Source organism: Equus asinus, chromosome 9, assembly GCF_041296235.1.
Source record: "Equus asinus isolate D_3611 breed Donkey chromosome 9, EquAss-T2T_v2, whole genome shotgun sequence".
Lineage (NCBI taxonomy): Eukaryota > Metazoa > Chordata > Mammalia > Perissodactyla > Equidae > Equus > Equus asinus.
Window position 1 is genome coordinate 90,864,956 of NC_091798.1, and position 16,456 is coordinate 90,881,411.

General features: G+C 43.7%; 1 protein-coding gene across 13 annotated transcripts in view; it reads right to left on the minus strand.

Annotated features, from left to right (window-relative positions):
- PDE8B (phosphodiesterase 8B) overlaps positions 1-16,456 on the minus strand; it is a 227,030-nt gene that overhangs the window by 82,194 nt on the left and 128,380 nt on the right. For all 13 annotated transcript variants that reach the window (XM_044777976.2, XM_044777977.2, XM_070517898.1 and 10 more), the window contains exons 3-5: positions 7,594-7,784; positions 3,841-3,900; positions 1,489-1,546 (exon numbers count right to left, since the gene is read on the minus strand). In XM_044777976.2, the coding sequence (XP_044633911.1) occupies positions 1,489-1,546; positions 3,841-3,900; positions 7,594-7,784 (309 nt within the window). The remainder of the gene's footprint in view (positions 1-1,488; positions 1,547-3,840; positions 3,901-7,593; positions 7,785-16,456) is intronic.

Below are 16,456 nucleotides of genomic sequence, written 5' to 3' on the forward strand. Positions count from 1 at the left end.
TCTAGAGTAGCATGGACAGGTTACTAAGGACGTAAAAAGAAAACAATGGAACTTGCCCTCCTAAGTTTACTTAATACAATTTGCACCCAAAGAAGCCCACTTGTTTCTCCCAAGCTTCTCTGTATGATACTATTGCTCCAAGCGACAATCTCTACCCCAGTCAGAGGCAGGATCACTGAACTAAAAGCTGATCCCAAAGGACGCTCAACAGCACCTACGTGGGTCCTCATCGACAACCTCCAGTGTGTCACTGCTGTTCCCCAGGAATGAGTCCTCAGGTAACAAGGAGAACTTCCCACTCCGAGAGGCCCTACCACAGAGGTGAAGGACAAAACAGGCTGGGGTGCAGTGGGTGGTCAACATGAGACACAAGATCTATGAAGCCTGCGAAGAATGGTAGGCTATTTCTCAGAAAATCAGTAAACAAAGAAAGGAAGTCTCAGCCATATGGCTTCTTTGACAATTTTTCCTTTTGCAGGTCCCCATCCCCAAACTCAGAAGCATTGTCTCCTGCATTCTCATAAGATACAGCAGAGAAGAACAACGTTCAGAACCAAATGCCAGCCTTTGAGAGATGCGATGACAGACAAGAGGAAAGGGCTCAGGGAGCTAGGGATATTGCTAACTAGAAACATTCACTGCCTTTACACATACGAACCACTCTGCTACTGTGAATATTTCATACAGCACTGCCACTTCCACGCTGGAGCAGACCAAAGCACAGGACAACGGCTTCACACAGGCCAATTCTGCTTCTCTGTGCTCTACAACGCACCCAAAAGAATTTTCATAATTCACAAGGCACGGGCAGTATCCTAGTTTGAAGCAAAACGATGCATCACACCATCTATTCGACATTCAGATTATTCCTGTCAAAAGACCTTGAGATACCAGCTAAGCCTAGTTCTTCAGTTTGTCGGTAAGTCTCCTTGGAGTAGTCAGTCTTAATCTTCAAGTTGAACATCAGTGTTATTCACATAGTTGTCACTCGAAGAACTTTTCTTGGCTGACATATATGGTTTAAACCAGGAGTCACAGGATGGTGTGGCCGTCACAAGCCTGTTCCAGGGTACAAGCTCCTGCTAGGCCCTGTGAATACTGAATCCTGTGCCGTGCAGATTTGGTGAACTTACCTACATATAATCTCTCTCTCTCTCTCTCACACACACACACACACCGAATCTAACTGACTGGACTGAGTTAAGCAAGATTCCTTTGGAACTACAGAATCTTGACCTGATATAATAAGATGTGTCTTTATGTCATTACCTATGTGTAGCTAAGATACATGAAGTTATGAGAGAAAAAGGAAACAAGCTTGACCAGCAATTACTCATTACTACCCCCTGAGAACAGTTACTCCCGCGCCCTCACAGTCCCGGGGTTCACTTCCCTGAACAGTGCCCCGTGGGTGTCTGGCATTGCTGGTTCAGGTGAGTCAAGGGGGAGGTGCCCGCCCGAGAGAGGGGCCATTTATCCGGTGCGTACCCTGTTGAAGCCTGCACGCAGAAGAGGGAGGACTGAGGTCTCTTCATGGTCGCCCGATCTGCAGCAAAGCAGAAAATGTGGTCACTCAGCAGATACAAACCAGGATTCCTCACACTGGAACACGGAGAAAGAGCAATGAGGCAAGCGCAGTGTTGGCTCTGAGAGTGGCTCCCTGACCAGCAGGTGCCCACAGGTACGCCTGCCTTCAAGGACCAGACTCCCACATCTGCCTTCCAGATGCAAGAAGGACAACAACAGTAGAGAAAACTCCAGCAGTGTGCCTGAAAGCCTCACCCCACGGACATATGAGTGGCCCTCTCCAACTCTGTGCTGCCTTGGGCATTGGAGCAAATGTAATAGACAGTCCCATAAAGGGACCAGGTGGGTGCAATGCTCTTCCCAGAGACCACTACCCTCTTTGCTGTCCCCAAACCTTCTGGAAGCATGTCTCCCACCCTGAGACATAGCTGGATCCGAATCCCCATGTGAGAAAGACAACTGGCATAGCATGCCATGGCCAAATGGGAAAGAAGTGTCATCAGGGAGGCAAAGTCAGAGGGGAGGAAGAGAAAAAAACTGATGATTGCCACTCATTTCACAGGCAAGTTTCCTATCCTGAGCCTCCAGGTGAGTCTAGAACTTTAGCTCGAGTGGGAGGTCTGCTCATCATGAAGACAGGCTATAGCTGCACTGCCAGCGTTAGAGGGAGAATGGCGTCCCTGACACAGCCAGCAAGCAGGATGGATGCAGACCTCGGAAAACAGAGAAGAAAACTGGGAATAAAGGGGATGGGTGGAGGAGCAGGTAGAGAATAGGAAGAGAAAGCCCAGGGCTTACGTGTGGCATTACCTGTAGCTGATTCCTACCCTATGGGGACCAGCTGTCTTGCCCACTCCCCTTTTCTCCTCAGACACTCAAGATTCTACCTTCTCTGAAGGATAAATCAGGAGGGGCACAGAAGGTTCCATAGGTGTTAATAATGTCCTATTTCATAAGCCAGGTGGCACAAACTCAGTATTCATTTTACTATTACTCTCTCTATATATGAAATATTTTATTGAAAAAAAGGTGAAAAATAACAAATAAGCCATAGCAAACCACTACTTGTCAAGGACTAGTAAACATAGTTTGCTGTAAACTAGTTTTGTTATTTGAGTAGGAAAAAAAGAGTGTTTTGTTTTTGAGTCCATGGAATAAGCCAGGCTTGGGGGAAATACTGTGTGGCCTGGTACACTTCTGGTGTCTATGTCCAAGACTCTAAGAGCCTGTGAAGATCTCATGGTCCCCAGAAGATAAAGTATAAGAGAGCTGAAGAACACTGATTGCCCATCTTGGTCCCCCTGACTCATTCCCCTCGAGATCCCATCTCCCACCAGGATGGCCACGGTGGTATCAAAGTGAAGGGACACAGCTCCCAACAAGACAGTCAAGTAGTAACAGGTAAGGAGGAGTCCTTGGTTAGGGCAAGACTTGAAGCCAGCATTTCCCACTGTACCAGTATGACTTTGCAATGCAGTAGTTCAAATCTCCCCTGGGCCAGGCTTGCCTGGAGGAGACCCAAACTGTCTGAGTGGCTAGTTTGTCAGCTCCTTCATTGCAGAATCTGTGCCAGTCACCACAATGGGACAAAGTCTAGTAGGTCTTAGGCCCCAGTTAAGGTCTTATTCTCTCCAAAGCCAATGACAGCCATTAAGTGCCTACCACACATTTTGATACTTGCAAAGATTCCAACCACTGTAGCTTATACAAACAACTTTTTTCCTTCCAGGTGTTTCATCCTAAGTGCTGGTCATTTCAGACAATAAACCTGGCATAGGAGTTTCTCATCCCACAGTCTTGTACCTATAGCTCAAGCTCTCTGTTTTGCCTTCCAACACGGGAACACATCCTACTGTCCCACTTGTAGCCACGTAACAGTCCCAACATAAAGGGCACAATCCTTTTCTTATAGTAGATTTAGTGTCTTTGTTTTCATGCTACAATTTGTTTCTTCTTAAATGAAAAAAAGAAAAGCATTCTCCCATCTCTGTTCTTCAAAGAAAAAAGGTAAGCCAGAACAATGCTCCCTCCAGACCTCCTCCTCAGATTTTCTATTAATTTCTAGCATATCATGAGTAACCATTTTTTCTGATGTGAGTACATGCTAACAGCAATTAGATATGATAGAGAGAAAAACCTAAGTATTTCCAGAAACTTGCAAAACAAAGAAAGCCCCCAAAGCAAGATCTACGGTTGGTGTTGTAGGCGCAATGACATGCCCACGGCTTTGCAAGCTCAAAGACTGGATTACAGCAGACAAACATTTCAGAATGAACAGTTCTGCTTCCAGCTGGGGATGGGAGGTCAGCTTACGCTTGTGAAACCACCGCAAGGATCACCGTGTGCTCGGAGGGGTTGGTGGCCCGGATCGACCTGCAATGAGAAGGCTCCAAGTCAAACCAGGTGATCTGGGCATTGTTACCTTAAACGAACATGAAACTTCTTCCCATTGAAAAGGGCACAAAATCAAATCCTCCTCTAAAGAAAAAGTCTGAAAACACATGGAAGACAACAAAGAGAGATGTCCTTGTGGATTAGGACAATCTCTTCATTTTACTTAAAAAAAAAAAAAAAGAAAATTAACTCCCAGGCAGTTATCCAACAGGTCAGACCTGCCAATTTTCCACTTCAAAAACTGGCAAATTCCACATAAATTCCATGTTTTCTTATTGAAATTCCACTCTGCAAAAAAAAAACTGGCAGTCCTACAATTCTCTAGTTATCAGTTTGTACTTGGGGAGCTAATTGGGTTGGACTTTTTCTTTTAACGTAGTAGACAGTTCAGAAAGTTGACCTGATAATAAAAATTAAAGCACTCGCTGGCAGCTGGATATAGGAATGCAGGTTAAAGCCTATTAAAAATGGTGCAAGGAGCCATCCACAATCTTCCCATTGTACTGTTGTTTGCGCTCAAATATACTTTCAACAACTGGGTCACTGACAAGGCTGAGAAATGTTGCAATATAGCAACTGTCAGTGTAATGATATTTGCTGTACTTATGATCATCTGTATATAGTTAGTTTATTCCCTAGGAATTTAACAGGATTAAAATATATAAGGATGGAGAATCTTTTCTTTTTTCTTCTTCTCCCCAAAGCCCCAGTACTTAGTTGTATATTCTAGCTGTAAGGACCTCCTAGTTTTGCTATGTGGGATACTGCCCCAGCATGGCTTGATGAGAGGTGCCAGGTCCACGTCCAGGATCCGAACCAGCAAAACCCTGGGCCGCTGAAGCGGAGCGCAGGAACTTAGCCACTCGGCCACGGGGCCGGCTCCAGGATGCAGAATCTTGAGGTCTGTGAGTCTTCCTAGAAAATGTGCTATGTATGCAGCTCAGATTCTGCCTTCTCCTGGTCGGGGGTGGTGAACTGGATGAACTTTTAATAAAGGGCCTCATACTTGAATGAGCACAAGTGAGCATGCTCGTTTTGACCCATCTCCTTGGTCTGGGCTCTGCTTTTGTGAGATGCCTGGGAAGGGGACCATCATCTCTGAGAACAGAAGGGTCAAGGCTGCTCCTGAGTGATTTGTGAAAACAACACGTGTTTGTTTATCTTTCTAGCTATTGGCATTTCTCCTCCTCTCCATTTTAACGTGTCTGCTCTCCTCCAGGGACAGCCAGCTCATACTGCTTCATCCTCTTCAACTCCAACATTTCCTGACCTTTCTCAGAAAATATACCCTTCCTCCTTTCCTATTCCTTGAGACTTCACTCTATGTGGGCGGAAGGCTCAAGAAAATGATCAGCTGCTATCTTCCTGGGAAGTGAAGGTTCCCCTTGTGGACAAACGGTATTTGAATGAGCTCCTCTGGAGAGAATGCCTTAACTCACTCACTTTGGGCAGGAAGGATGAGTCAATACCCCTCCAATGCCAGCATGGACTACTTCCCATTCAGGTGCCCTGCAGAACAGGCCCTGCAAAGGTGAAGCTATACTTATTTTCTACTAAGGAGCCTACTGAATTCTCAGCAGAAATACGAGTTAGCACCTGATGAAAAGAATGCACAGTTTCAGAGGCATGCTCTAATCTCTAAGGAGACACTAAGCACTTTTCACATTCACCCCATGGGGTGTCACGGGTACACTGCTGGGCTACATTCCAAGGGGCGGGCTCATTCACTGTTAGGAACATCACTGGGCTGGAGCACACGCTCACATGGCTTCTTTTGGGCTGGGCTTCCATCTTTTGGGTTGCTTCCCCCTGCTTACCTCTTTGCTCTCATCCCTCTAAAGGAACTGGTGTGGTTAGAGGGACCTGGACCTCTTCCTGGTTGAGTGGACTAAAGGGGATCCAGGCGTAGGTGGGGCAGGGGTCCAGGGAAGCATGTTAAGCTAAGGTCCAGTCTAGCTCAAAACCAGGGATCTTGTGCAAAACCAGGGAAGAACGCACATCTGCCAGTGTGTCCCCCACTCATCTTCAGGAACATGTGCTAGCTGCCAAGCACTCAGGAACCTGGCCGGCTTCGGCATGACCAGGAACAGTCAGTAAACACTCCACCAGATATTCAACCCGGCTTCTCAATAGCACAGATCCCGCCACTGTTTTTCTGTGCAGCTGAGACTAAAGTACATTTATGAGGAGACAAAACTACATTTCTTTATATTCAAGGAAGACTATAAAGTTTACCTGCCAAATTGGGCCTTTGCCTGAATCAAAAGAATTCTTCCTATTAATTCTTTTTTTTACACCAGAAGCTCATCTTAAATTAGTCTATGTACGCACAAAGGACTATAGTATTTCAACCACAAAATCATTTAGGAAAGTCGAAACCAAGAAAAAGTAGACATTCTTAATTGAAAAGGATCCAATTCTACCCTGAAGATCATTTAAAAAGAAAATATACTTCTTAATAGTAAAAATATCATCCAAATATTTTGATACACTTATTAATATATATAACTAAATAGGTAAATTTGAGACCAGTAAGACATTTTAAAATAGGTTTCTTGGGGCTGGCCCGCTGGCATAGTGGTTGAGTTTGTGCACTTTGCTTTGGCAGCCCGAGGTTCGCAGGTTTGCATCCCAGGAACGGACCTGCACACTGTTCATCAAGCCATGCTGTGGCAGCGTCCCACATACAGAGTGGAGGAGGATTGGTATGGATGTTAGCTCAGGGCTAATCTTCCTCAAGCAAAAAGAGGAGGACTGGCAACAGATGTTAGCTCAGAGCCAATCTTCCCCACCAAAAAAAAAAAAAAAAAAAGGTTCCTTAAGAAAAAATTCTTCTTTGGGAAACTGAAAATGGCCAAAATGGCCAAAGAATACCAATGAAATACCTATGACAAGAAACTTCTCTTAATCCACTAATTTCTTGTCAGGGTACCAAAGTTTCTAAGAAGCGATTTCTCTACCTTTCATTTCACTTACTAATATTCCAGAAAATTCAGCTCCATATGTAATTTGAGTCTGTCCTGGTCTAGCATTTAATTAGTGCCCTCTTCCCGTCTAGCTTCAAAGCCTTCCACTTCTGCTAAATGGATCAGCTCATCCAGAGCTAACTGATGACTGCATTTATTTATGAACAGGCTGCACTGCCTCCCCAGAGCACAAGCATTTCTGTAAACAAGCGGTGGGGGGGGGGGGGGGGGCTGGATCCCAGAAGATTTTCTGCTCTGCAAAGTGGCTGCCTTCACTCCCCGACTGCTTTGGATCCACCCATCTGTGTCAGGCAGGGAAAAATTTGTATTTCACACATTTCTGATGTTCATTTTGAGACAGAATAATTAGGTTTAAAATAGCTCGTTTAAATCCAAACCATATCTGTGCAACAAGAACTGTGTGAATTTTAATGTTTTTTGTGAAATATGAGCAATACTCAGGGGGAAGTTTTCAGTGAGCCCAGCTCACACCTCTAAATGCATCGGGACTCAAATGTGGGAAAATAGAAAAGGCAAGATAAAACGAGAGGAGGAGCTGGAGCTGCCATCACAGATGTCTGTCTGTGCTCAGAAACATCGACACGGATCTTAAGGCATATCTGGGATGGAATGAAAGTCATCCATAAATGAAGTTCATTCTAAGCTACGTGGACATTTATTACGTATGTTACATTAAGGAAGGTACCTGCACACCGCTTCTGCATCAAAGTTTCGAGTTTGTCTATGATCGATGACAATAATCTCATGATGTTTATCCAGAAAACACTCAAGGGCTGACTCCGGGGTCCGAGCGATGTTGCACCGATAACCAGCTCTGTCACAGGCCCACCAGAAGCCGTCACTCTGACTATCTTCCTTCGCAAAGATCAGCAAAACCTGGAACACACAGAAAAGAGCATCTTGAGACATCATCCTCAGAGACCGTATTAAAAACAGGCCTATGGTATATCGGTGACAAATGCAGCCTCCACAGGGAAGCTACCTGGGCTCAAACCCCAGCTCCTCCAGCTGGTTCCAGTGGGTCTTTGAACAAGGCCGATGGTTTCTCTGCTGGCAGATGTGACAAGAGCAGTGCCCCATAAGCCAGCTGTGAGACTTGACGGAGTGAGCACAGAATACATGCTCCATCACCCTGGTGGTGGCTGCCATTCATTTTTAGTTTCCTAGTTGGCTTTGTTTTTAAATGGATTAAGCAGTAACAATATTAACAGAATAATCAGCACAGGTTAGACTCCAGTCCACGTCCACACTCACTGGGTTCCAGGGCAGGTGGGGTCTGCCTCACAGGCCTTGGGAGGTGACTTCTCTGACCTGAGCACTAAAACCCCTATAAAGACACAGGAAGGGGGAGGAACTCAGAACAGTGTCAGAGACCAATTCTAACATCCAACCCTTGCTGGTCTGTGGAAAGAATGATCATGAAATGTGAAGTTGATGGAGCTAAACTGAGGAAAATTTGCTGGTTTTCCTCATTGAAAAGTGCAGCCCCACCCACAGGAAAGAGGGCAGCAGCACTCACGCCCTGTTCTCCTCATCAGCCCCGGGGCCCCGGGACTCAGATTCCCGGGCTGCCAGAAAGCCAGAGACGGCCTCACCACCTGAATTTACTTGTTCATGGTCTCGTCCCACCAGAACCAAGCAAGGGGAGCAAGACCCACCTGCTCCCTGCTGTACCCGTGCCTGGCACTGGCCCGACACGCAGTAGCTGCTCAGGAAATACTTGGTGAGTGAGAGCATAACTCATTGTAGGGCTTTCTAGAAAATGCTGGAGGGCTTTGCTGTTAATAGGAGTAAGACTACCTCGCAGCAATAGGTCCAAGAAGAAAATATCTCATCTCCAGATACTGATAAGGCATTTAACATTCTTCAGCATCCACTTCTGGTTGAAACAATCAGGAACAGAAGGGTAGTTTCTCAACACAAAGAGCCTCTAAGCCCATAGCCAGAATCGTTCTTCATGATGAGACAGTAAATGTGCTTCCTTTAAAATCAGGAACAAGACAAAGTGTCTAACACTGACCCTTACATTTTAAAGAGGTTTTATTAATTGAAAATTGGAAACGTAAAGAAAAGTAGAAACAATAGCATAGTGAACCTCATGAACCCATCCCCCGGCTTCAGCAATAACCAGCTCCTGGCCAGTCTGGTTTCATCTCCATCCCTACCCACCTTCCTGACTCTTGAATTAGTCTGTGGCAAATCCCAGACATCATATCATTTCAACCATACACATCTGTTAAAGATAAGGACTCTTTTCTAAAAAAACAAAACCATGATACCATTTTATACCTAAATCTCCCCAATAATTCCTTTACATCGTTAAATATCTGAATGCATTGTATCATGTTTTACACTATTTGAATCATTTCCTGTTTTCTCAAATGTCATGTTTCCAGAAGACAAATAATATATTTTTCAAAGAGAAATAATGTATTTTTCAGCATGATTTTGACATTTTCTCCTTAGCATGTGGCTTGAAACCATACGCTAATAACGCATGAGGCAGCCACACTTAATTAAGGGCTCCCTCTGGGCAAGGGTCTGCCACTCAGTACAGGGTGTTGCTCAAAATCGTCAGCCACAGAATTACTTCTAGGAAGAAAGGGGAGGTGGCTCTTCCACAAAAAGTGAAGGGCATGGCCTTGTGGAGTTTGCTGGTGAAAAGAAAGCCTTCAAAAGAACTATTAACAAGGGAGCTACAAAGAAAAAATCAGGCAGAATAAATGGGTTTGTGCAAAAAGCTAACAGCCCTTTACTTGGTGCAGCTGTGGCATTAACATGAGAAACTCAATATACAGGGGCTAAAGTCAGAAGAGGCGACGGAACTTCTGGTCTCTCATCCGTCTGGCTGAATTATGGACTGTCCATCAAGAATCTCACTTCACATTTCCTTGATCCCGTTATGCCTAAATATTTGACTACAACAATCAGAACACAACTACATTCTCATGTCAGACATTGCTACAGATATTAATCTCACACGCCCGATGTGTCCCTAAAAGACTGCCTTTTGGTGTTCCGCTTTTGGAAAAATAATAAATGTCATTATTCAACAAATATTTCCTAGGCCTCTATGTGCCAGACGCTGCTGTTAAGTGCTTAGAGTCCACTGATGAACAAAATAAAGGCCCCTTGCACTGTAGCGGTAAAAGGACAAACAAGAAACACTAGGCACAACAAATAGGCAAATGATACGGGATGCTAAAGTGACAAGTGCTATGCAAAACAGCAGGGCAGGATAACGGGGATCAGGAGTTGGTGCTGGCAGCAGCGCTAAGTAGGGCGGTTAGGGTGGGCCACGCTGAGAAATTGACACATGAGGAAAGAGTAAAGTAAGCCCAGTTGACATCTGAAGGAAGGGTACTCCAGGCAGAGAAACAGTTCCATTGGCCCTGCAGTGGGATGCATGCCTGACGTGTGCAGGGAACTTCAAGAAGCCAGTGTGACAGAGCGGAGGAAAGCGAGGGTGGGGGAAGAAGTCAGCTTCATAGCAGAGGACTGGATCATGGGAAGGCCTTGTAGGTCATCTTAAATATTTTAAAACCTGGATTTCACAGGGAAACTCACAAAACTGATTGAAAGTGGGGAGTTGTAGTAATCATGCCTTTTTTATTTTCTGACACTTTGACATCTGGGGCCTTGCTGACCCTGGAGAGACTGCTCCTCTGAGGGCTAGCTGATTCCTAGAGATAGCAAAGGACTTGCCTGGGAATGCACCTTTCATATGCAAGCCATCTAGAGCCCATACGCCTACCACCTCTTTTGCTGGGCTCTCATACTCTGGACCACTATCCAAGTGCCCTGGTCACTTCAGGGCCAGGTACCAGACAACTAGGGACAATCTCTGAATCCCAGACCCCCCTGATAAGTTTCACACTAGGAAAACCTGCTTACCCTGCCTCTCTTATTCCTTCCCACTGGAATCACAATAAAGGCTCCTGTCTACGTTTTCCCTGTGCTCTCCCTGCCTCCCCCCGCCAGCCCTGGTGCTTCCCTGTGTGGCCCTGCACGGCACGGTGTGCCCTGTATGGTATGCCATGACATGTCCTCTTGGGAACTGTGAGTAACACTGTCTCTTCAATGGCAATTGTCTCTTGATCTGTCTGCCTCACCACAACTGACTAAAATCTGCATTTTGAAATAGGAATATTTATACGATAAAAGCACTCACTAGAGAATTTCCTTGGGTACTGTTTAAAATTATTTCTATTTATAAAAAATTAATTCAGAAAGACTACTTTTCAATAATTCAACTCTTAAGCAAAGTAAAAAATCTATGGGAACAAAAAAATATACATTTATAGTAAACTACTGTAGTAATCACCTTTTTATGGTGTCCACCTACCTCTGGAAAATTTTACCTTCTCTATGAAAGTGGTGGACCCTGTAACCCAGGTTGGATGCTCTGTCTCCCAGGCTGAAGCTGGGCTAAGGACATTCTGTTTCCAGGAATTTGGAATTTGAACAGAGAGAGACAGAGGCTGGGAACTGGGACCCGGGCTCATTAGTAGTAGAGATACTGAAGGAAGAACCTTGAACTCCTGCTCTGGAAGTACTCAGATGGCTTGCCGCCACCCTTTCTAAGCCATGACTTTTCTGCAAAACAATTGCACTATCTTTGTAACATATTTCTTATTCATTTATTTACTTTTTTGTATTAGGCAGCTGTTACCTGTAACCAAAGAACAAAAACCAAAAAAAAAAACTTAAGCAATACAGTCCTTCTTAACATTCGATTTATCAATATTTATAGTTTCTTTGTTAGACGTGGCTATTTGTAAATATTTATTGACCATTCACTGAGGCAAATCCCATAAAATGTGAAATATATTTTAAAAAGTCATTATTAAAGGCTAAAACTGAACTTGACTTGTAAAGAATAAAAGTAAACTGACCCTCTTACTTGCTCTAGATAATATGTGGAACATTCATTCAAAGACTATTTATTGATGACCTATCATGCAACATGTTGAGTTAAGAACTAGGAGTAAAAAGCTGACGGAGACGACCATAGTCCAGTCTCTGCCCCTAGAACCCACAAAGGAGAGAGTCGGGTAAGCAGAGAAGTACAAGAAATGCAATAATGCGTAGTGAGCACAGACAGAGCATGGACGTGGCATCCAGGACAAGAAGTTAGGCACAGGAGAATGGGCAGAAGGAAGCAGTTTTGTCATAACGATCTTACTGTCCTGTTGTAAACACAGCAAAAGAACAGAAGATAAACAGCTGACCTGAGGTGAAGTCTGGGGCAATGAGGAAATGGGTTCTTTCTGGAGCAGATTTTGGCCAACTTGGGTCCTCTCCAAGATCAGAACACAAATATAGGCAGTCCTCACTCTGCATGGTAGTACCAGACCATAAAAATGACCACGTAAAACAACCTTACAAAAGGATGGTAAAAATGATGGTTCCATGACCTTTAGAAATTTTTGTCAAAACAGTAAAAATTTTTGTTGTTTGTTACAAGTGTATAGGGAAATGAAAAAATGTAAGATATTTATTTATTACACTACAATTTAAAACATCAGAAACACTGAGAATAAGAATGTTCTTTTTCAAAAAACCTGTAAGAGCAATTTACACAGTACTTGCCTTCTTCTAGTTGTATAAATTATGATCCAGAGTGGGCATATTTTCCATGTCTTGGCAAATTATTCTCTTAAGTTTGGATCAGCTGCCAACATTTTATTCTCTGTATGTTCAATGTCATGAAATATCCCCAGAGTTCCTTTAATTAACGTGAAGATTTTGCTGGCAGCACTTCCTGTGACATCTTCATCCTTTCCTTCACAGCCCCTTTTCTCATCTGTGTCAATGAACTTGATTCACTAACTCCCTCAGGCTGCTTATCTAGAATCTCACAGGTAGCGATGTCAACACTCCCACCATCAGCTATTTCTCCTCTAACTCCGTTTACATTTGGTATTTCACTTCCAGCATTATCATTTTCTATTTCCTTGCTGCACTTTCTTCTTTGTTGGCTAATTTCCTCTTTCAATCATCTATTTACGTGTAACGTCATGTGGCTGATCAAGGAGAGACAAGGTGGCAACACAACTACACACTTTGCTGCCTGTGCTTGAATTGAATAAAAAGCAGAGACTCTCAAAACGGTGACGTGACTGGCCACTGACCATGCCCCACATTTGTTATTTACACAATGATCTGTGGACTGAAGAATCAGCAGCAAAGTTTGGACTTTATCCAATTATTCACAGTTAAAACACTGATGTAACCGCAATCGGAAACGTGCCGTTGGGGGTGTGATGTCATTTAACTAAACCTTAAGATCTGTGCACACTGGAACTGCGCAAAGCAAGGGCGACCTGTACCTTTTCAAATGTAACTATGAAGACCTCAAACTGCCATGCAGGGCACCCCTCTACCTCCAGGGAGAACTCTACCTAAACTTTCTCGGAACCACCAAGTTTAATTTGTCTTTTAGACCAAGCTAGAATGACGAAGTAACGGCTGGCCCAGGGCAGGGCTGAGAGGATGAAGTGGACGGTCTGGCGTGAGGGGCTGCAGAGGGGCAGCACACAGACTGCAGGTGCCAGTGGCAATGACAGGAACGGGGGCCATGACTCTCAGGAGTTCTCAGAGCAGGAAGGGACTCTAGGAATGACCCATCAACTGATGAGCACAGCAACCTCCCAAAACACAGCAGCGGCAGAGCTGGGTCCTCATCTCCCGACTCCTCCCTCGGCCATCTTTCCACGGCTCCAGCTGCCTTCCTCTCGCTTTGCTGGAAATTCTTGTAACCATCCCTTTGACAAGTTTTATCAAGAAAGTGCTGAAAAATATTTTTCTGAGGACAGCCAAAAACTGTCTTTGATATCTGAGTGGGAATGAAACTATTTTCTCTGGTGAGGGCTAATTATGAAAAAGATGAAAACTAACTTTTCCTTAACTGGAAGACGACAATACGTGTTCATTATTATTTGCTCTTTCTAAAGAAGGGTGTGTCTACATATCTCCAAATGGATTGTCAATGTCTACTATTAAACATCTAGTTATCAGAATACGTGGTTTGGCTTTAAGCAAAAACCAGGTAACAAGAAGCTTCTAGAGTAGATCACACATGTAGATCATACAAGTTGTATCCACATAATACTAAACAATTAACCAGTTTGATCATGCTAAATATAGGCCAATTCAGTTGGAAAAAACTGGTTTGGGAGATTTCCCTAAATGTCTCCAGGAAAGTGATGCTAAAACATATCTTGTTGGGGATCTGTTTTTATTTAACTAAACTCTGAAATTTGTGCATATTGGAACGGTGCAAAATGAGGGCTTTGTCAAGCTGCTATAGTTTGGAGAGATGTGAAGGGCCAGGCATTGTACCGAAAGGACTCTAAATTACTACCTCATTCAGTAACCCTTTAACAACTGTTTGGAGGTGGGCATTATCCCCATTTTACAGACACGGAAACTGAGGCACGGAGTGGTTAAGAGGCTCGCCCACAGCCACAGCTAGCGAGATTTAAACTGAGATCAGCCTGACCCCAGAGCCTGTGCAATCACTATGTGAAATGACTTACTCTGTTTTTACCCTCTAAAATATTGGGCCAAAATTCTCAACAACTCTGTGTTCCACAAAAGTGGCTGAGCAAGGTAGAGAACACAATTCGGTGGGAGCAGTAAGAACAGAGAGGAGAGAGATGCTGACCACAGCAAGTTGCCGGGTCTGAATGTCTCCATGACTTGGTCGTTTCACTTATCATGTAAAGAATTCCTCCCCATGAGGCCACGTGATCTCCAATACATAAAGTCTCCAACATATAATGGCTCCACAAAAAAATCCATGTCCATACAACACGGAAGAGTAAATTTTACAGGAAGTGCTGCTTTGTTAGGAAAAAGGTTAGGCGCAGCTGCGAGGATCTGAGTCCAGTTGGAAAGCCCAGTGTGGGACAGGGGGTGGAGGGCTGCGGGGGAGCACTCTCAGCAGAAACACATCAATTCTACACTCAGGGAAGCAAATGTGCTCCAGGCATCGAGGAAGAAAAGGCCACTTGATTTTCAGATGGTTATCCTGCTGATATAAATCTACTGCCTCATAACATCTCCCCTACTTTTTATTTTCTTGGCAAGAGTGGAAAATATGACTTAACTGTGAGTCATGGCCACTCACCCAGGAGAGATGTCCTCTACGGCACCATGGCACACTCTCTCCAGCACGTCCACTCAGCGGACAATGCTCCTGCCACTCCTGCATTACATGTCCTGACATGGGAGCAAAGTCCCCCTGGTGAACTCAGAAGGCACCCTCAAAAGCAACCACATCCTGAGATATTCTTCTCAAGCAAGTTCCTTTCAAGCCCTAAGAGCTCTGGCTGATGTAGCTAATTAACATTTTCAGCACACCACTGAATAACAACAGATATTTTTCTCCAAGAAAAAATAAATACAAAAACTAAGGTACTAGGACAGTTGATTTTTCTAAGTTGCAATGTCGGTAGCAGAGGCACAATAACACTAGAGTAGATATCAATGCTCCTAAAGTCAGAAGGTTATAAACAATAAAGCCGCCGCACCAGACCTCTCTGGGTGGCCGGGGAGCACCGTGCAGTCCCTCCTCCGTCTGCAGCGCCTGGCGTGGAGGCTGGAACACACAGGAACCCACAGATCCTTACCGGACGAATCAAAGAGTCCAACTCTATGTTCGAATGAGACCCAGTAGTAAAGGTATTCTTAGTTCTAAGTTGAGCTTCTTATCTTTAAAAAAAAACCAGTCTCTTAATTATTCTGTTCCTCACTCAGAAGGACTCTTGACCACTTGCATCTGTTGTCATTTGGGTCAAACTCAAGTGGCAGGAACGAGGTGGGGTACACAGTAGCACTGGAAACATTCCACCTCTTGTGCTGGGCGGTGGGTTCACTGTGTTCATTTTACCATTATATTTCATAGCTTATGAGTACAAATTAGAACTTTTGTTATGTTTTAATATACCAAATTCAGTAAATCCAAAATTACAGACAATTGTTTTTCAGTGATGAGGGAGCGCAGCCGTTAAGACATATTTAAATCCTGAAAATGACTATATCATGTTTGAGAGGACAGAAATACAGCATAGCAGACTTTGTTACAAAATTTCACTGCTAAGCAAGCATGTTGAAAATAACTTAAGGATAACCACTAAAAAAATAGAAGCATAACCTATAGCTTCTAAAACAAAGAAAATAAAAGGTAATTCTGAAAACTGTCAATTTGACAAAAAGCAGAAAGAAGAAAAAGTAATAAAACAGAAAATACAAAATAAGACTAATTGTATCAGTAATCACACTCAGTGTAATCAGATTGAAATTACATAACTATTAGAAGTCAGAGATTAACAGAATAGGTTTTAGAATAAGAAAGCTATGTGCTACTTACAAGGAGAATATTTAATATAAAGTTATAAAGAAAACTGAAAATGAAAAGACAGAAAAGGATATACCAGGAAAATGTTAACCAAAGAAAGCCGGTCTGGGAATATTACAAACAGATAAAACAGAATTTAAGGCAAAAGTTGAAAGATGGACACTACATAATAACAAAAAGGACC